At 36.4% G+C, this 20771-nt stretch overlaps 1 protein-coding gene across 2 annotated transcripts in view; it reads left to right on the forward strand.

Moving 5' to 3' along the window:
• The window catches only part of LOC128217563 (cytosolic 10-formyltetrahydrofolate dehydrogenase-like), a 33734-nt gene that overhangs the window by 9191 nt on the left and 3772 nt on the right, over nt 1-20771 (forward strand). For both annotated transcript variants that reach the window (XM_052924771.1, XM_052924772.1), the window contains exons 2-20: nt 96-234; nt 501-735; nt 1071-1236; nt 3991-4092; nt 4829-4918; nt 7811-7945; nt 8260-8474; nt 9928-10075; nt 10938-11120; nt 11515-11579; nt 11938-12088; nt 12688-12864; nt 13025-13206; nt 13441-13540; nt 14079-14177; nt 14739-14904; nt 15977-16082; nt 16289-16488; nt 20681-20754. In XM_052924771.1, coding sequence (XP_052780731.1) covers nt 96-234; nt 501-735; nt 1071-1236; nt 3991-4092; nt 4829-4918; nt 7811-7945; nt 8260-8474; nt 9928-10075; nt 10938-11120; nt 11515-11579; nt 11938-12088; nt 12688-12864; nt 13025-13206; nt 13441-13540; nt 14079-14177; nt 14739-14904; nt 15977-16082; nt 16289-16488; nt 20681-20742 — 2721 coding nt within the window. In that variant the 3' untranslated portion in view covers nt 20743-20754. The remainder of the gene's footprint in view (nt 1-95; nt 235-500; nt 736-1070; nt 1237-3990; nt 4093-4828; nt 4919-7810; nt 7946-8259; nt 8475-9927; nt 10076-10937; nt 11121-11514; nt 11580-11937; nt 12089-12687; nt 12865-13024; nt 13207-13440; nt 13541-14078; nt 14178-14738; nt 14905-15976; nt 16083-16288; nt 16489-20680; nt 20755-20771) is intronic.

Raw genomic sequence — 20771 nt, forward strand, 5'->3', positions numbered from 1 at the left:
TAATGTACTCAGCTGAGAAAATTTAAAAAGAATTTTCAAGAAGCTGAGGCCGAAGTGGATTAACTGTAAAATAAGAGATTTTGTTCTGTTTTCAGTCCTTACAAAGGATGAAGATAGCTGTGATTGGTCAGAGTGTGTTTGGGGCAGATGTGTACAAGCTTCTGCAGAAAGATGGACATGAGATAGTTGGTGTGTTTACCGTCCCTGATGTGAACGGAAAACCTGACCCGCTTGGTTTGTATAGATTTTTAACAAAGTTCTTTTATTCAGAGAAATTTAAAATGCTTTGAAACTATGTTGTAAAGATTGTGTCTGTAGTTACTGTGGTATTGAATTACTTTCATTCAGGGTAAAAACTTCAAAATATCAAAATGATCTATTTGCAAGTTACCAATCCGAATTAAAAAGCAACATAGTTTGCACTGATGCCCATTCAAAACACCAGCTCCTGAACATTACAATGCACCCTATAGATCTTGTCATTCCAATGTTTTTAACAGCTGTGGCAGCCCAGTCGGATGGTATTCCTGTTTTCAAGTACAAGCGTTGGCAGATAAAGAAACAGCCAATTCCTGAGGTTCTTGCAGAATACCAGAAACTGGGCGCAGAGCTCAATGTGCTACCGTTTTGCTCCCAGTTTATTCCCATGGACGTGATCAATTTTCCAAAGGAAAGGTCCATTATCTACCATCCATCCATACTACCACTGCATCGGGGAGCCTCTGCCATCAACTGGTTAGTTAAAAAATCATTAAAATGGAGTCAATTCGGATCTGCAAAAAGTGCATAATGAGTTATATATGAGTAGTTTCATTAAAAAGAAATTAATGTCCATTGATAGTGACTTTTTTGTGTACTAGTATATTACTACAATTAAAACATTTTTTTATTGTTAACATACAATTCCTTACTTAATTAAAAGCTTATTAAGTAGCTTCCTACATTAAACTGTAATTAAACATAGATGCTTATTTTGAATATTGATCTTTTGTTGCAACATCATGATCAGTTTAAAAATAGTAGTCTTTAACTTAGTAGTGTGTAACCCAGATATCACTCCTCCCCTACAGGACCCTGATGCAGGGGGACAAGGTGGGAGGGTTTTCGGTATTCTGGGCGGACGATGGGCTCGACACCGGCCCCATTCTTCTCCAAAAGAAGACCTACGTGGCCCCTAACGACACCGTGGATACCATCTACAACAGGTTCCTCTATCCAGAAGGAGTGAAGGCTATGGTGAGGAAATTAACTAGATGACATGAGGCATTATTGTATCAAGCAGGGTCAGGACAAAAGCCCTTCTACTAAATTTTGCAGACACACAAGGTTTCCCTTCCCATGAAAAGAATTTACATTCAAGTTTCAAGAAAGTATTATAGATAAGAAAGGAGTGAATAAAGTATATTACTAGTTACAGAACTTTATGAATACTACTGTAATAGTTTACGTATAGTTATATGTGGTACAGTGAAAACTCAGTAAACCGGACAAGGTCCGGACTGGGCAAAATTTCCGGTTTAGTGAGGATTCCGGTTTAGTGGGGATTTGATGTACGGAGTAAGTTTACTCAAAATATTAACTGAGTTAACCTTTAAAGGGAAGTTGGAAATTGGAATAAAATAAAAACACATAAAGATAACATTTATTTTACATCAACGATGGTTCAAGTAACTTAAAATAATGCATAGAGTTTACATGTATATTCATTTATATATCAATGTACATTACAGATACAGTTTATACAGTTTTAGACGGAGGTTGAGACATGATTAAAGCACATGCAAAAGTGATAAACATAATTCTGCGTTTTTATTATCATCTTTTTTCCGAGTCTAAAAAAATAAAACAACTCGCGTAATTTAATGCTTGTTAAGTATGTTTGATAGTTTAATTAACGCACCGCTCTAATTTGATTCACTCATAGATGTCTTTAGATAAAACAACGCTCCAAAATGATCACTTAATAACCCTTTCTAGTTCTTTATTTTCTGGAACAAACAAATTAATGTTTCAATCAATTTTCTTTTCACAAGTTTGATTAACGTTTGATTATCGCGCGTCAGTCAATCCACAGCGCAATCATCATTATCGATTATCGAGTTATCACAACATCAAAGGTGCAATATTTAACGACAGACCGTCTGTCAAAACAAAGTGACACGCGATTCGCGAATTCCTAATACACAAAATCATTTTGACATGTTTGAACAAATATATGTCCGGTTTTGCGAGGTAAAATTACGTTGACAACTAACAAATTTTCTCGATTTTTTGTCCGGTATCCGGAATTCCGAGGTTCCGGTATTGTGGGGATTATTTTACATTGAAAATAGAAGGGGAAAATCGGGACTCTGAAAAAAGTCCGGTATCCCGAGGATTCCGGTTTTGTGGAGATCCGGTTTAGTGAGTTTCCACTGTACTTGATACGGTACTGTTAATAATAATATATGAAATTTGTTATTAATTTGTTTTCACAAATTTCATTTCCTAAAGATGCCATTTTTAGCTTGACTATTCGAAGAATAAGGAGAGCTATACTACTCACCCTGGCGTCGGCGGTGGCGTCGGCGTTGCGTCACACCTTGGTTAAGGTTTTGCATGTAAGCACCTTTAAGTCATTATCTCAGTAAATACATCAGTTATTGCATTGAAACTTTGGATATGTATTCCCAACTATCTTACATACTAAATTTATGAAGTTAGATAACAATTATTTGAATATAATGCAAATAATAGGCCTTTATAATTCGACTTAGAAATTCTGGTTAAGGTTTTGCGTGTAAACACACATAGGTTAATATCTCAGCAACTACTTGAGGTATTGCATTGATACTTGATACAATGGTACTCAACCATCCAACCTACTAAATTAACCAAGTTAGATAACTCTAGTTTGCATTTAATGCAAATAATTGCCCTTTATTATTCGACTTAGAAATTCTGGTTAAGGTTTTGCGTGTAAGCACACATAGGTTAATATCTCAGCAACTACTTGAGGTATTGCATTGAGACTTTATACAATGGTAGTCAACCATCCAACCTACTTAATTTACCTAGTTAGATAACTCTAGTTTGCATTTAATGCAAAATTAGAAATTCTGGTTAAGGTTTTGCATGTAACCACATTTAAGTCAATATCTCAGCAAATATATCATGTATTGCATTGAAACATTAGATATGTATTCCCAGATAACACTTTTTTGAATATAATGCAAATTATGGGCCTTTATTATTTGACTTTTGCATGTAAGCACACATAGGTTAATATCTCAGCAATTACTTGATGGATTGCATTGAGACTTTATACAATGATACTCAACCATCTACTTAAATAACCAAGTAAGATAACTCCAGTTTGCATTAAGTTAAAATAATGGCCCCTTTTTTTTATTCGACATAGAAATTCTGGTAAAGGTTTTGCATGTAACCACTTAAGTCAATACCTCAGCGAATACATCATGTATTGCATTGAAACTTTACACACAGGCTCCCATCTATTTAACCTTCTTATTTAATCAAGTAAGATAACTCTTTTATAATATATAATTTTTGCCCCTTTATTATGCGACTTAGAAATTCTGGTTACGGTCTTGCATGTTAGCACACATAGGATAATATCTTAGCAACTATTTGATGTATTGCATTGAGACTTTATACAATGGTATTCAACCACCCAACTTAATTGAATAACCAAGTTAGATAACTGTATTTTGCAAAAATTGGCCCTTTATTATTAGACTTAGAAATTCTCATTAATATTTTTCATGGAACCACATTAATGTTTATATCTCAGCACACCATGTATTGCATTGAAATCTAATCTAATAGTGATCCATGCATGTTTTGCCAAAACTTTTCAATCCTTACATTGAAAAGCGGCGGAATAGTCGAGCGCGCTGTCTCTGTGACAGCTCTTGTCTGATTTAAGGTCGGTTGAAGTTTGTTATAATTGGCAATGGTGATAATATGTTTATTTAATTCCATTGCCAGGGAGAGGCAGTGCGACTAATTGACACGGGAATGGCTCCCAAAATCGTGCAAAATGAAGATGGTGCCACCTACGATGCCATGATGAAAAAGAGCAACGCTGTGGTAGGGAAAGATGTTCAAGATCCCCATTTTAAATGAGAAAGAAAAGGATTATCTTTCTATTCTTTTGTTTCCTACTTCTCCCTTTGATTCTTTCCCAAGCTCCTGTTTGTTCCAATTTGTTCTTCTCCGATTGCACATTATTTTCTCCAGGTTCTGATTGATATTTTCACCTTGTTTAACCCATTTGGTTTCCACATTTTTCAAATGGATTAACCAAATTCCCATTAGTTTCTCTAATGATATTAGCATATACAGTCAAAACTTCCTGTGTTTATGTTGTTGATACCTTAGGAAGTACTTCAAGATATTTGTCATTGATACAACCGAAAAACAGATCATGTGTCACTGAACCCAAAATATTCTTAAAAAGTTTGACATAACCGAAACGAACATGGAGATAACAGAGTTTGACATAACCGGAACAAACATGGAGATAACAGAGTTTGACATAACCGAAACGAACATGGAGATAACAGAGTTTGACATAACCGAAACGAACATGGAGATAACAGAGTTTGACATAACCGAAACGAACATGGAGATAACAGAGTTTGACATAACAGGAACAAACATGGAGATAACAGAGTTTGACATAACAGGAACAAACATGGAGATAACAGAGTTTGACATAGTGAGTTTCGACTGTATCCTGTAATGTTCCCTCATTCCTGATTGGTTGTCATAAGCGTCCTAATTTCCTGTTTGTTCAATTGTGAATTCCCCTTATCTGTTGTAGATCAACTGGGACCAGAGTGCGGAGGCGATCCACAATTGGATCCGTGGCTGCGACAAAGTACCGGGAGCCTGGGCAACCATCAATGGAGAGGTTATCTATAATTTGAAACCACTTACATTGCAAATTAAAGTTTCAAGTTCAAACTAATTTTTAGCTCCACTGGCCGAAGGCCATGGAGCTTATGTCGTCACAGATTGTCCGTCGTGAGTGCGTGCGTGCGTGCGTGCGTGCGTGCGTGCGTAAACTTTTACTTTAAACGACATCTCCTCTGAAACTGATAAGCGGATTTTGACAAAACTTCACAGGAATGTTCCTTTGGTGGTCCTTTACCAAAATTGCTCAAATGGTTCCGGTCCATTGCACAATATGGCCGCCAGAGCTAAAAATAGCAAAATCTTTAAACGACATCTCCTCTGAAACGGTTCTGCAGATTTTGATGAAACTTGACAGTAATGTTCCTTGGGTGGTCCTTTATTAAAATTGCTCAAATGGTTCTGGTCCATTGCACAATATGGCCGCCACAGCTAAAAATAGCAAAATCTTTAAACGACATCTCCTCTGAAACGGATAGGCAGATTTTGATGAAACTTGACAGAATTGTTCCTTGGGTGGTCCTTAACCAAAATTGCTCAAATGGTTCCGGTCCGCTGCACAACATGGCTGCCAGGGCAAAAAAATAGAAAAACCTTTAAAGAACATCTTCTCAGAAACCGATGATCAGATTTTGATGAAACTTAACAGAAATGTTCCTTGGATGGTCCTTTATCAAATTTGCTTCAATGGTTGCGGTCCACTGCACAAGATGGCCCCCAGAGGTAAAAATAGCAAAACCTTTAAACGACTTCTCCTCAGAAACCGATGATCGTATTGCAATGAAACTTGACAGAAATATTACTTGGGTAGTCCTTAACCAAAATAGCCCAAACAGTTCTGGTCTGCTGCACAACATGGGCACCAGAGCTAAGAATAGAAAAAAAAACGTTAAACTACATCTTCTCAGAAACCGATTATCAGATTTTGATGAAACTTTACATAAATGTTCATCGGGATGCCCTTTAACCAAAATTGCCCAAATGGTTCCGGTCCGCTGCACAACATGGCTGCGAGAGTTAAAAATAGAAAAACCTTTAAGGACTTTTCGTCCGCAGTCTTCACGAAAAACATTTTAACCTACTAGCCAGTTGGACTAGCATAATGGCATATTTTACTAGTCCGAATGACAATCTAGTAGTCCGACTATTTTGCCACATTATAAAACTGTATGCTTGAGGTAAATACCTATTTCAATTGAGCAGCTTGCAGTTTGAGTAAACATTTCTTTATTATGATGCTCATGCAGTGATAGGGAGTGACATCCTTCTGTTGGGAATAGTGCTCCTTGTTTTTCAGAACCTATGGGTACTATGTAAAAACAAAAGGCATCTTGCTTGAATAGACTGTAATAATATCAACATGGTTAGAAAAGAAATGCCATGCTTTAATAGCTTTGATTACATTTTACTACTGAATTACCTCCCTTTAATAGAAAAAAAAATAATGTCTTAATTTTTCACGTATAGCATCTTTAAATAATTTTTAAACAATAATAATTTATGAGCAAACATATAAGCATAAAGTTCTCACAAAAAGATCAATTTAAAAACCTTACATTTATACATAGGAAAGTATATATAGACTGAACATTAATTTTCGTTTAAGTGACATTCTGAAAGTTTATGAAACAGCTATTTTTAGTAACTTAAATGGCCGAAAAGTGTAAGTGAAACACCAAGTCGATTCTATCTCGTCAGTTCTTGTTCAGGTTAGATATTTGCTTCATAATCTATTCAGATTAAATGTTAACCGATGATCAGATTTTGATGAAACTTGACAGAAATGTTCCTTGGGTGGTCATTAACCAAAATTTGTTAAATGGTTCCAGTCCACTGCACACCATGGCTGCCAGAGCTAAAAAATAAAAAAAACTTTATACGACTTGTCGTCGAAACCGATGACCTTTTTTCGATAAAACTTGACAGAAATGTTTGTTTGGTGCTCCTTTACTCAAATTGCCCAAATCATTTTGGTCCACTGCACAACATGGCAGCCAGGGCTATTAAAGTAAAAAAAAAATTAAATAACTTCTCCTCAAAAATTGATGATTGTATTTCTATGAAACTTGACGAAAATGTTCGTTAGGTGGTCTTTGCTTGAACCTTTTGGCCAGTGGAGCACAGGCACTGATGTGCCTCTTGTTGAATAATGATATAAATTTGATTTTAATAGTTGAAATAAGTTAATTCGTACAATGATATGAGCTCTAATCCAATCTAGTGGTTTGTTTCTATCAAATTTTATAATACTGGACAAACACACTTAATACTGTCAGCTATTGTTAAGAAGCACATTGTTCTGCTTCTTATACTTTTATTTCATATACATCATGATGAATCATTTAAAAACAAATTGTACATGTACATGTTCCTGACTGGATGTTGCCTTAAAACAGGCCTTATCCAATGAATCTATTATGCGCTTGAACAACATTTTGGCCATAATAAATGTAACAAAGTGGCATACTTACTGCGCAGATATGTTGCCAATCAATTTTAACTTCTTAATTTAACTTGATATCATGGGTTGTGCATTTTGGTGTTTCATTATGATATACTTGACATGCTGCTTTTAAATTATCTATGTTATTTGAATAATGAAGAGAATCAGTCATTAGGGAAATGTGTTTTATATCTAGAAGACAGGTTAACAACTGGTAAGGGAGGTGTGTAGATGAGAGGCCCCATGGCTTAATGACCTATTGTCAAAGTTTAGACCTAGCTGGAGGATTGGTGGTCTCTCTTCTGAGTTCCTTCTGGGGTTGTATAAAATATGCAGTTGAGCGAATACATAACTTATTGAACCCCATTAATTGTTTATGCATGAATTGAAAACTTGTATTTAAAATAGAACTAACTAATATCACTCATAAAATATCTTCATTTTCAGCAAGTGACCTTGTATGGGTCCAAAATGTGGAACCGCATGGAGCCCCGTGGCCGCTCCGTGGAAATACAAGGGGCGTCCAGACCGGCCATAGTGCACAAAAATGGAATGGTCGTTTTTGGGAAGGATGGAAAAATGGTAGGGCTAAAGGTTTGAATATATAATAAGAATAAGATAAGTACATAACATAAACTATAAATCACATACATGTAAGGTCTGTGGAAATACGGTGGGTGTCAGAACTGGCCAGCCTGCGAATGGAATGGTTGTCTTAGGTGGTGATGAAAAAATGGAAGAGATATACAGGTTGAAGTAGGAAACTTTTTACCCATGCATTTGGGCGTTGTATTGTAAGATCAAGTGTCAAGATCAGTATCCAGACAAGTGAGAGAAATGGTGCTAGAAGCTGATAAAAATTCTTTTTAAAAAGTTTCCTTTTCATGTTCCTATAGGTGAACATCAGCCAGGTGCAAATGGCCAGCGGGAAAATGATCAACGCAAACAAGTTTGGGCGAGATGATGGAGGTGAGAGTAAGATCGAGCTGACATCAGAGGAAAAGACAATGATTGCAGACCTGAAGAAAGTCTGGGCCGGAATACTCAACGTTGACGTGGAGATCACAACGGACTTCTTCAAGTCTGGAGCTGGTTCCATGGATGTCGTGAGGTTAGAGAAGGATTAAATATAGGAAATTAGTAGTCAACCAGCCTGAAATCAGAAAAAAGAGCCTTCATAATGAATCTCATTTATGCCCCCTCCACATATACAGATTTTATACGAGCCCTTGCGGATCGCATACAGTCATGGATCCCCACAATTTTGCCCCTGTTACAACCGATTTAAGAGTTTGGTAAAGAGTTATTACAAGCTTTTAAAGGTTTAGAATGGACTTTTACAATGCATTTACAGTAAAATTTCACGATTTGTTACCACTTGTCATTGATAACTACGAACAATTTATGGGCACTTCACAAGCTTTTCATGGTATATTACAAGTTTATTACGGAAAGTTACTATTTATCGAAACTTTTACGTGTTAGTTCCGACCTGTTATTATCAATAATTATGAGTTTCCCATAAACAAATAAAATAACCATTACAAATGGTACAAAATAATTGCTTCAAATCTGTTATGGTCTTGCAAGCATTTTACAGCTAGTTACATGTTTTTACGAGCGGTTTACAATACTTAAAGATTGTTTTGTTTTTTTTACGGAAAAATTAATCCCTGGACTAACCTAAAAAAAAAAACTGACCTCGCAAAAAATTGCGTCTCCTCTCACAGACCCTTTCAAGTGTCTGTGAGTTGTTGGGGGTTAAATATTTAAGTAGGGCATGTGAGCAAAATCCACGAAGCTTGCTAACTCTTTTTGGTAATTTGCTCACTTGCGTTCATACAGCATTAATGCAAGAAAAAATGCTATCAATACTTATATTTACATTTTGAATAATAATTCATTACGATTAAAAGTTAGCCAAAAGAGATCTTCTGCAATTTTGTATTTGTTCTTAAGGAAGTGTTACCAACAACATTCATTTGTATAAAAGAATAGCTGAAATTTGTAATGTCATGGATCCTAAGTTAGCTAATCCAATCAGAGCACAATATTAAAATAAACAATGACATCATAAAACCTTGCTTGTTATACAAAATGAATGTCAAGTTTAATCTGTACAAAGGACTAGGCGAGGTAAATATTTGCGGTGCTTGAGATTGACAATGAGTTGGCGATCCGTAAGGGCCTGTGAGACAAATCATGTTTACTTTTATTATGAAACACTGGAACCAAAGTATATGTATATTAGATCAATTTTGAAATTTTCATTGCAGTAAAAATAACATGAAGTATCACAGAAAAACTTGTATTACGTGTTGGGGTTTTCTCAATCAAAACTGAAAGTACAAATGTAGGTGTTTATATGACAAAAATCCTATGCCCTATATTCAATCAAGTAAGGCATTATAAAAACAGTGTAAGAAATTAAAATTGATGTTAAATAAAACTCTTTAATTGCAATAATAATAACTGCCTTGCATATATTTTAGGATTAAGTGAACTGTCGTTCTGTTGGGTTGTTTATGAGAATAACTGATGCAGTATAATGTGTTTTACTGCAGGTTGGTGGAAGAGGTGAAGGAGAAATGTAACGGCGTCTCTCTCGAGAATGATGACGTCTACATGAATACAGTTTTTGAAGATTTCTGCACATGTGTTGTGAAGAGAGGACGTGGTATCGAGGATAAGGAACCCTTTGAATTTGAAGCAGTGAGTTTCTTACTGTTATGTAGTCCAAATAAATAGATTTATATATGGTCTAAATACAATTCTTCTATTCTACCTTGAAATGAACTTAAATTGATTTTGTCTTATTGTTCAATCTACACTGACAGGTTATGAAAGATAACGTTGACAAATGAAGCCTTTGGATTAGACTATCTTTTATTTTCTCAGAAAGAAAGAATAATTAAAAAAATTATATACTTTCAAAAATGAGGAAAAAGTTTTATCCTATATCTTATCACTGCATGAATTCTATGAAGGTTATAGATATAACCAAGTATTGTGACTGTATCTTTAACTGTGAAGCTAATAGCTTTCATGGTATTAATTGTAACTTAGGTAATGCTTGTTTGCATTTAAACATTTTATTAAGGTTTGTGACACTCATTTCATACTGTAATCCTTGAAGTTACGATATTATTATTATTTGTTAATTTTCACCTATTTTATGTCCAGAGCATTTCTTGTAAAGTCTGAGATATTGACTTCATATACAGATAGATAGCATTGAGGAGATGTGCAGTGCATAGGAACCATGACTTTGGGTGCTGTATTTTATTAGTCATAGTCCTTTGATAATTATTGCGTATTTTTTGTCCGGACCATAACTGCAAACTTCATAACTATACAGATTAGAAACCATAACTCTGGATGTAGTTTTTTTAAGTAATTGCCCTTTGTTAATTTTCAATGTTATTCTTTGATGTTAGGCAAAGTTGATACTATACTACTATACTTTATTGGGGGGGGGGGGGGATATGAAGACTGTGACTGCTCTAAGTGCAATGTTTTTATAAACCAATGAACCACAAATACAATAACATTCAGTCCTAAATTATTCTGCCAGGTAAAAATGCGCAAGAACAACATGGATCTAACGATCCCATACCAGCTGTTCATCGAGAACGAGTTTATGGACTCCTCAGATGGGAAAATGTTCAAGACAATAAATCCTGCTAACGAGGAGGTGATATGTGAAGTCTCCCGGGGAACCCCGGATGACGTTAACAGGGCTGTTGAGGCTGCTAAGGTACAATAACAAAATTGATTTAAATGATTGGAAACATTTTAATAAGCAAGGCTTTAGAAGTAATTAACCCTTGAATATAAATTTAACATTAAATGCAACATTTTAAACAAAAAATCTAGACGTATTCCTTTGTTCTATCTCTATCTATAGATCTTTAAAGTTTTAAGTGTTAAAGTTGAATATACCGGTTATATGCAGGTCTTAAATTTTATTTTAGAAGTTTAGCACATAATAACCATACATTTGATTGTCCAATATATTTCTTGAAGAAATTTTATATATTTCAATTTTTAGTGAAACATGCTTTGTTGACTATTTTTGCCAGTCTAATCAAATGAGCATTCACTCATGTTTAGCTATATGAATGAAGACATGTTGGGTTGTCACATTGTAGGAAGCCTTCTTTGAGGGACCATGGGGCAAGATGAACGCCAGAGACCGGGGCAAGCTCATGTACAGGTGAGGGAAATAACATCAAGTGTCATTGTGCAAGGGCTTAATATTTAAGTTATGAACATATAAATATTGCTGTTGTTGGTAAAATTAATCAGTCAGATGTGAATCCAGGTACATGTATGAAACAGTTTGTCTGGTGTATGGTGATAGACTACCAGTATCAAGAAACAGAGCTAATATAAGACTACTACACAAGTGAATTATTCTTGATCGATTAAGGCATTGGCAGTGTGTAGGAATCTTAAGTTCTCTTAGAATGACTGACTTTAAATTACTTTAATAGTTTCCTTTGAATTTTTGATAATTTTTGTCCAGACATATAATTCTATCTTGGTGATACTAAGGGAGGTAACTGTTTTAGACTTGCCGACCTGATGGAGGAACACAAGGAGGAGTTAGCTACCCTAGAGAGTATTGACTCGGGGGCTGTGTACACATTGGCTCTGAAAACACATGTCGGCATGTCCATTGACACTTTCCGATACTTTGCTGGATGGTGTGATAAGATACAGGTATAATAGTAATGGTTCAGACAGTCTTCCAAACCATTTTAATGAAGTGAATTCCTGATTGCCCAACTTTGTATGACCTCATGGAGTATATCACAGCATGAGAACTCATTCGTAAACTTTATAATATGATGCAACAGAGTTCAGGCAAAGTTATGTTGATAATTCACAGCTATGTTAACAATTCACAGCTATGTTAAAAATTCAAAGTTACGTTAATTGTCAAATTTATGCTGCCTTTTCAAAGTAATGTTGACAATTCAAAATTCAAAGTTATGTTGACAATTCAAAGTTGCCGACAATTCAAAATTATGTTGGCAATCATACAAAGTTATGTTGGCAATTCAATGTTATGTTGACAGTTCATAATAAGTAATGTTTTCAAATCATAGTTATGTTGACAATCATTGTTTTGTTTTGTTTTGTTGACAGTTAATGATAAGTGATGTTGACAATTCAATGTTTTGTTGACAGTTCATGATAATTGATGTTGACAATTCAACAGAGGGATGTGTAAGAACATAGGCACTGTCCATGAAACATTGGAATAAATTACTATTTATAAAGAAAGATGTTTAATGGTTTTGTAAATATTTTCACAGGGCAAGACAATTCCTATCAACCACTCGACACCTAACAGGAATCTGACGTACACGAAGCGGGAACCGATCGGTGTGTGTGGTATTGTGGTACCCTGGAACTACCCTCTCATGATGTTGGCATGGAAAATGGCTGCTTGTTTGGCAGCTGGAAACGTCGTCCTCCTGAAGCCTGCACAGGTGGGAGATTGTTCACAGTATTAAAGTTGTAAAACACTCAATATGTACAGGGTAGCTGTTACACTTCAAAAACAGAAATGTATGAAAATACACTACAAATAGGATTTTGCCGTCCCTGATGTTTGTTAATTCTTACAACAACTTCAATTTCATGTTGTAGGTGACTCCTCTGACAGCCCTGAAGTTTGCCGAGCTGTCAGTGAAGGCTGGATTCCCACCTGGTGTTATCAACATCCTGCCCGGCCCAGGATCCTCCATTGGTCAGGCCATGTCCGAACATCCTGACATCCGAAAGATAGGCTTCACCGGCTCCACCCCCATTGGAAAAACTATCATGGAGAGGTAAGATTGTTCAAGTACACATTTTTATTTTGCTTCCTAAAGTTGAATTTTAAAATGGTTAAAATTATTGATCAAGTAATTTACGCTCTTTGCTGACTTAATCCTAATGTTGGTGTACATATGAGGCTTAATTATTGTACATGTGTACACTGACATTCTCACTGTTGTTTAATAAAATATAATAAACTTGTGAAAATATTTTTGTTTCCGTACATGTGCATGTGTGTATTTCAGTTGTGCGAAGGTGAATGTAAAGAAAGTCGGGCTGGAGCTGGGAGGGAAGTCTCCGCTCATCATTTTCTCTGACTGTGATATTGACAAGGCTGTTAGAATGGTAGGTAATTCATAAAGTGGGGTGGAAGAAGGTTGTTGCATGACAGTTTCTGTCAAGTGTATTTTACTTTCTTATAGTCTGTCAAATATTCCTCCTTTTAACATACTGGTTTAGTTGTGCTGCATAGAAAGGATGCTTCTGCACGTCACAATGGCCACACATGTTTCCTATTTTAAATGGAGCAAATATAAGATATGTCATTTGTATTCTGTGGAATACTTTAAAATAGAAACAGTTCATTCCACTGAAATGTAGAACAGTGCTTAAGATCCCTACTCTAAGTGGTATAGTTACCCATCCCCTTAACTGGAAAAAATGCCCAGGTGCTATGTGCTTGGTTAGTGTCACATCTAGTTCATATATTTGGTTTTAAGCAAATTTATCTTCGTTCAAAATACCATGAATAAAAAGACTAAGGACTTTTTTGTCAGAGAAAGTAACTTTCAAAAAGTAAATTCATCAATGTTTTAAATCAATGCAATAATTGTATACATACTATGTTATAATGCTGATATAACGTTCTTGTAATTACTTTTAGGCGTGTAGTGCAGTGTTTTTCAACAAGGGGGAGAATTGTATAGCCGCTGGTCGGCTGTTTGTAGAGGATTCGATACATGATGAATTCATCAAGAGAGTGGTAAGTTGAAGTACTGTAGGTGAAGGGTACTATATTTTGCATTTTAGAATGTATTTTCTCGCAAATGAGTGTGTTTTGGCCTAGACATAGGACAAAGACGGTCATGTCAGCCAGTCTCTTTTTACTTTGTTGAATGTCAATGGAGGAGTTTAATTTAACGTATAATAAGCTAACGTATAATAAGCCGAGATTCCAAGCGCATATAAGATATAACTTTAAACATTGAAGCAAACTTCCCAATACTGATTTGTGTAATCTGAAAAAGCCCTAGCAGTAACATCACTGAATGCAAAGCATGTTTTCTCACTTGTACCACGTTTAGGCATGCCATGCAGGGACATAGCTAGTTATTAGGGCGTTTGCATGTGCATTACGTTATTTTGGAAAGTGAATAAAAACATTGCCCAAAATTGCATGGGATAAAGGCCCTTGATAAGAGCCAATGATACCTGTAACAGGTGTGCAAAATACAAAATTGCCTTTGCATCTCATTTGGTGCATGCTAGCAGTCCAAATTTTTAAAAAAAACTTTATACAATTTCCGCCCCTTGTTTTTTTCAGGTAGCTGAGGTGAAGAAGATGAAGGTTGGTGACCCCTTAAACCGCTCCACTGATCATGGACCTCAGAACCACCGAGCCCACCTGGAAAAGCTGGTTGAGTTCTGTGATATTGGGGTCAAGGAAGGGGCCACGCTGGTATATGGAGGCAAACAGGCTGATATGCCAGGTAATTTGCTTGAGGGTTATTTCATTCTTGATTTCTGTTCCATCTTCTTTGCCTAGTCAGGCTGGTGATATAAATTCAATGAAATTTGCTTTTTTTTCAATTTAAGAGGTTCTGTTTGGAAACTATAGTTTATTGTTGTTGAAGCCATAAAAGCCCACAATATAAATGGTTAAAAAGGTATTTGTGTATTTTCTATCTAGTAGTACAAATTAATTATTTATGAAAAATTCCTGATGTTTTGAAAAACACTCCAAATTCAAATTCCAAGTGTTATAGGTTGTTTTCCTGAAATTCTGAGAGAGAAAAACAACAGGTAACGTTATATGACATTGTACATGATTACAGGGCTCGACGTTAACTTTTAAGTCCACTGGTCCATTCGGACTAGTAGATATATTTTCTACTGGTCCTGACCTAATATCCACTGGTCCTGACCAAATGGATACTTTTTGATGATATGATTTTAATTCTTTGCCTGTGAAGGTTTATTATATACACACATGATGAAAACATAGTGAGCTTTTAATTTTAATATAAAACTTTAACTGGTTAACATTACAACAATGAAACAATAGTATGAGGATTGACTAGAATATACGTTGGATTATCAGGCAGCAATAAAAGATACGATAATTACTTAAAAACCAAATTCAATGCTATAAATATGGACGAAATGATTTGCTAAAATAAGTTATTGGAATTTTACATCGTAATAAAGATTGACCTAATTCCGATGATTTCACAGCTATCGTAAACTGTTCTGTGCTGTTTACTTCCGGTCGCAGATGTAACGCATGCGCAAGGGAATGTAAATAAAAACAACAAACGCTGCTTGCACTGCATTTATTTGTTGGATTATACATATTGTCAGATTTAGTCAGGGATCGTGCTTAACATTTCTGATTAAATTATTTCTTCTTGGAAATTTCACTGGTCCAGTCGGACTAGCCAGAACTGGTTTCTACTGGTCCGGACCATGAATCTGGTGGTCCCGGACCATCGGACCACTGTTAATGTCGAGCCCTGGATTATATCATGAATGTCAATTAACGTTGGTTACCTTCTTTTTCAGGGTTGTTTATGACTCCGACAGTGTTTACTGACGTAGAGGATGACACAATGATGGCCATTGAGGAATCTTTCGGCCCTATCATGATAGTGTCCCGCTTTATGGATGGGTAGGTTGTGAGGATAAAAATGTTAGGCCTAAAAATTTGACCTTGCCTGATATTTAATTGATAATCATTTTGTGATCTGTTAAAAAGATAAAAGCAAATTGCTGGCTGAAAGTTTGTTGAGGTATCCCCTGTTTGTCATCCATTCCCCCCCCCCCCCCCCCCCCTATATTATTCAAATCGTACATTATATAGAATTCCTTTTTCAGTGACATTGATGGAGTGATAGCAAGAGCTAATGCTTCAGAGTACGGCCTAGCATCTGGTGTATTCACAAAAGACATCAACAAGGCGATGACTGTTGCGGACGGAATCAAGGCGGGAACGGTGTTCGTAAACACCTACAACAAGACTGATGTCGCTTCTCCCTTTGGAGGATTCAAGCAGTCTGGATTCGGGAAGGATCTGGGTAAGTTGAAACTCAAATTTAAACCAAAATCTATAAATGAGATTTTATTTAACAGGAGATTTGACATTTTGATATTAACAGGGTATGTGTCTGTTTAAACATGACTTAGAGGTTTTACTTTTTGCTCCTTCTCTTCTCTCCCATCTCCATCCATCCAACCAACCAAACAGACAAACACAACCAACCAACCATCCATCCATCCATTAGCAAGAAATTTTACGTATTAAAGCTGTCATATATGAATGTTGCTAGCACGTTTCATGGAATTTGCTTGTGTGCCCGACTGCATTCATACAGCATAAATGCAAAAAAGGCGACTAATCCTGCGATATACTTAAATAATCATCATGCAACTCTTTAAAGAAAAAGCTACCTAGGAGCGAATATCTGTGAGTGTGGTGATGTCCATTATATTCACTTTTGTTATTTAATTATGGTCAACTTACCCAGTTTTAAACTGTTGAGATGCCATTGTTTGATCATCTGAATGTCAGAGTTAATGGAACATTTCGCTAGATTGAGAATGCACATCCATATTGATCCACAACAATTGGCAAAATTTCAATCTTCAAGAATTTTAACAATTTATGTTTTTTCTTGCTCATGGTTTTGTATGAATTTTTAAAATGTATAAAATTAGCTGCCTGGTTATATTGTTTAATATTGTTCATCCGTCATTGTCTAGGAAAGTGTGCATATTGATGTAACTGGAAACCAGGATTAATGTGATACATTACCTTTTCTTAAAAACAAGGAAGTAACTGTCAGAAGCAGGAAATTTGAGGTTTTTTCATGAAATACTCGATGCTTCATGAATCTTGGTTAAATGGTGCAATACTTTACCAGATAAAGTGGTGCTTTTAGTTTCCCAGAAAAATCTTAATTCTGACTATTTTCTTCAAACACTTGTGAGCCTGTCTAGTGTCTGTTCATGGTCTGAACACTTGTGGGCCTGTCTAGTATCAGTTCATGGTCTGAACACTTGTGGGCCTGTCTAGTATCAGTTCATGGTCTGAACACTTGTGGGCCTGTCTAGTATCAGTTCATGGTCTGAACACTTGTGGGCCTGTCTAGTATCAGTTCATGGTCTGAACACTTGTGGGCCTGTCTAGGATCAGTTCATGGTCTGAACACTTGTAGTCCTGTCTAGGATGAGTTCATGGTCTAAACACTTGTAACCCTGTCTAGTATTGAGGCCCTGTCTGGTATCAGTTAATGGACAAAACACTTCTTTCCCTGTCTAACATCAATTCATGGTCTGAACTTGTGTTTGAAAATCAGACTCCATTTGCTATCGATAATCGAATCGAATCAGACCAAGCATTTCGATTTACTATCGGACAATAATCGAAAGTCCATAATATCAGTAAGGAATACATTCTTTATACACAGTATCATCATGATAATTTAAATGGTTAAACCTGGAATCAGTACGTGTGACGCTATGGTCATGCATTTTGCAACCCTAAGTATATTTCCATAACCTTTTTCTGTCTTTAATAACATAACAACACAACACAAACTTGATAATTACACATCAATTGCAAAATGATGCACACCGCATCCAGTAAGTTATCTTAGCATTTTATCCATTTAAAAGCATATTAAATATTTGTGAACCAGCTCAACATTCAATAACCTGTTATATTGAACATTGCATTAGAATATCTTAATTCATAAAACTTTCACAAATAAGTAAAATTAGATAATTACAAACGATACCAAAAAGGTTTCAAATACAGAATGCATCAAGCCGGGATATCCGGTATTTGCAGGTAAGACCGGACCCACTACACCATAGAGACAGGTTATTGAAAAAGGCAAAAGCAAGTGTTCACCGCATCTATGAAAGAGAGTTAAACTGAACTCAACGAGAATCTACCGGAAAGAAAAAATGACATTTACTCGGCTTTTACCACCAAACAAAAAAAATATGTAGTTATCGGAAGTAACATTAGCGACATCGATTTTGGACAACCGCTATCGATTGTCGCCGACATAGCATTGTCAGTGACGATTTATCGATTGTACTCGATAATTGTTTCATCACTAGTCTGAACTCTTGTGGCCCTGTCTAGTCTTTTGACCTTGTCAAGTATCAGTTCATGGTCTGAACACTTGTGACCCTGTCTAGCATCAGTTTATGGTCTGAACTCTTATGACCGTGTCTAGCATCAGTTCATGGTCTGAACACTTGTGACCCTGTCTAGGATCAGTTCATGGTCTGAAATCTTGTGACTCTGTCTAACATCAATTCATGGTCTGAACTCTTGTGACCCTGTCTAGTATTGCGGCCCTGTCTAGTATCAGTTCATGGTCTAAACACTTGTGACCCTGTCTAGTATCAGTTCATGGTCTGAACACTTGTGATCCTGTCTAGCATCAGTTCATGGTCTGAACACTTGTGACCCTGTCTAGGATCAGTTCATGGTCTGAACTCTTATGACCCTGTCTAGGATCAGTTCATGGTCTGAACTCTTATGACCCTGTCTAGGATCAGTTCATGGTCTGAACTCTTGTGACTCTGTCTAACATCAATTCATGGTCTGAACTCTTGTGACTCTGTCTAACATCAGTTCATGGTCTGAACACTTGTGACCCTGTCTAGCATCAGTTTATGGTCTGAACTCTTATGACCGTGTCTAGCATCAGTTCATGGTCTGAACACTTGTGACCCTGTCTAGGATCAGTTCATGGTCTGAAATCTTGTGACTCTGTCTAACATCAATTCATGGTCTGAACTCTTGTGACCCTGTCTAGTATTGCGGCCCTGTCTAGTATCAGTTCATGGTCTAAACACTTGTGACCCTGTCTAGTATCAGTTCATGGTCTGAACACTTGTGGCCCTGTCTAGTATCAGTTCATGGTCTGAACACTTGTGACCCTGTCTAGCATCAGTTCATGGTCTGAACACTTGTGACCCTGTCTAGGATCAGTTCATGGTCTGAACTCTTATGACCCTGTCTAGGATCAGTTCATGGTCTGAACTCTTATGACCCTGTCTAGGATCAGTTCATGGTCTGAACTCTTATGACCCTGTCTAGCATCAGTTCATGGTCTGAACTCTTGTGACTCTGTCTAACATCAGTTCATGGTCTGAACTCTTGTGACTCTGTCTAGGATCAGTTCATGGTCTGAACTCTTGTGACTCTGTCTAACATCAGTTCATGGTCTGAACTCTTGTGACTCTGTCTAGGATCAGTTCATGGTCTGAACTCTTGTGACTCTGTCTAACATCAATTCATGGTCTGAACTCTTGTGGCCCTGTCTAGTCTTTTGACCCTGTCAAGTATTAGTTCATGGTCTGAACACTTGTGACCCTGTCAAGTATCAGTTCATGGTGAAAACAAACAGAAAATGTCCAGTGTCTCTGGAAATGAGATAAATCATTAATGTTCATCCCTTCTCTTTCCTGAAATCCATTGTCTGCTGAGAACATATCTTAGAAATCCTCCCCGAAGTATTATTTCCATTGTTGTTTTATGATCGTCTGTGACAGTAACTTATTGGTATATATCTGCTGAATAGCACATTAATAATTGATCTTCTCACTATCACCATAATTGTAGTGTGGTTGTAATTTTGTAATCTGCGTTTTCCCTCAGTTATGGCAGTTTTATGGATGTAATTTAACTTCAGGGTTAGGAGATGGCAATAATGGATAAATTGTTAGCAGTTTGCCAACAATCTTGTATTGAGTGTGACAGACACATCTGTTTGATTGACTATCTGCTTGACCATAATGTAAACGGCGGATGGCTGTTTCATTACGAGGTGGTTTTCATACTATTCAATTTTTGGTAGTGCTTTAAAAACTGTTGCTTAAATTTTCCTCTTTATTTAGAACAAAATGTCAGCAAGCATTTCACTTTGTATAAAAAATGAAGATTGGAAGATGAAGAAAACATTTGAAAAGTGAGGAAATTTGTCCCTGTATATGTCATATGTTGTGCTGAATTAAGGAACGGCTACTGGACCTGTTTCCATCAGATCTGTCTGTCTACAAAGACTCTGTGGGTAAACGATACTGTGACAAACATAGACATCAGGGTGTGATACAAAACTTTTATTATAATATATACAGTACATGCTCTGGATTGAAAATGACCACAAGAGCCATGCCAGTAGAGCATAGGCCCTATTGGGCCTCTTCTTTATCTTGCAATCAGTGACATGTTTTCTCTGTTTCCAGGTGAGGAGGCCCTCAACGAGTACCTCCAGACCAAGGCTGTTACCGTGGAGTACAACATGTAACCATGGCAACCAGTGAGTACCAAATTTTA

Source organism: Mya arenaria, chromosome 14, assembly GCF_026914265.1.
Source record: "Mya arenaria isolate MELC-2E11 chromosome 14, ASM2691426v1".
Lineage (NCBI taxonomy): Eukaryota > Metazoa > Mollusca > Bivalvia > Myida > Myidae > Mya > Mya arenaria.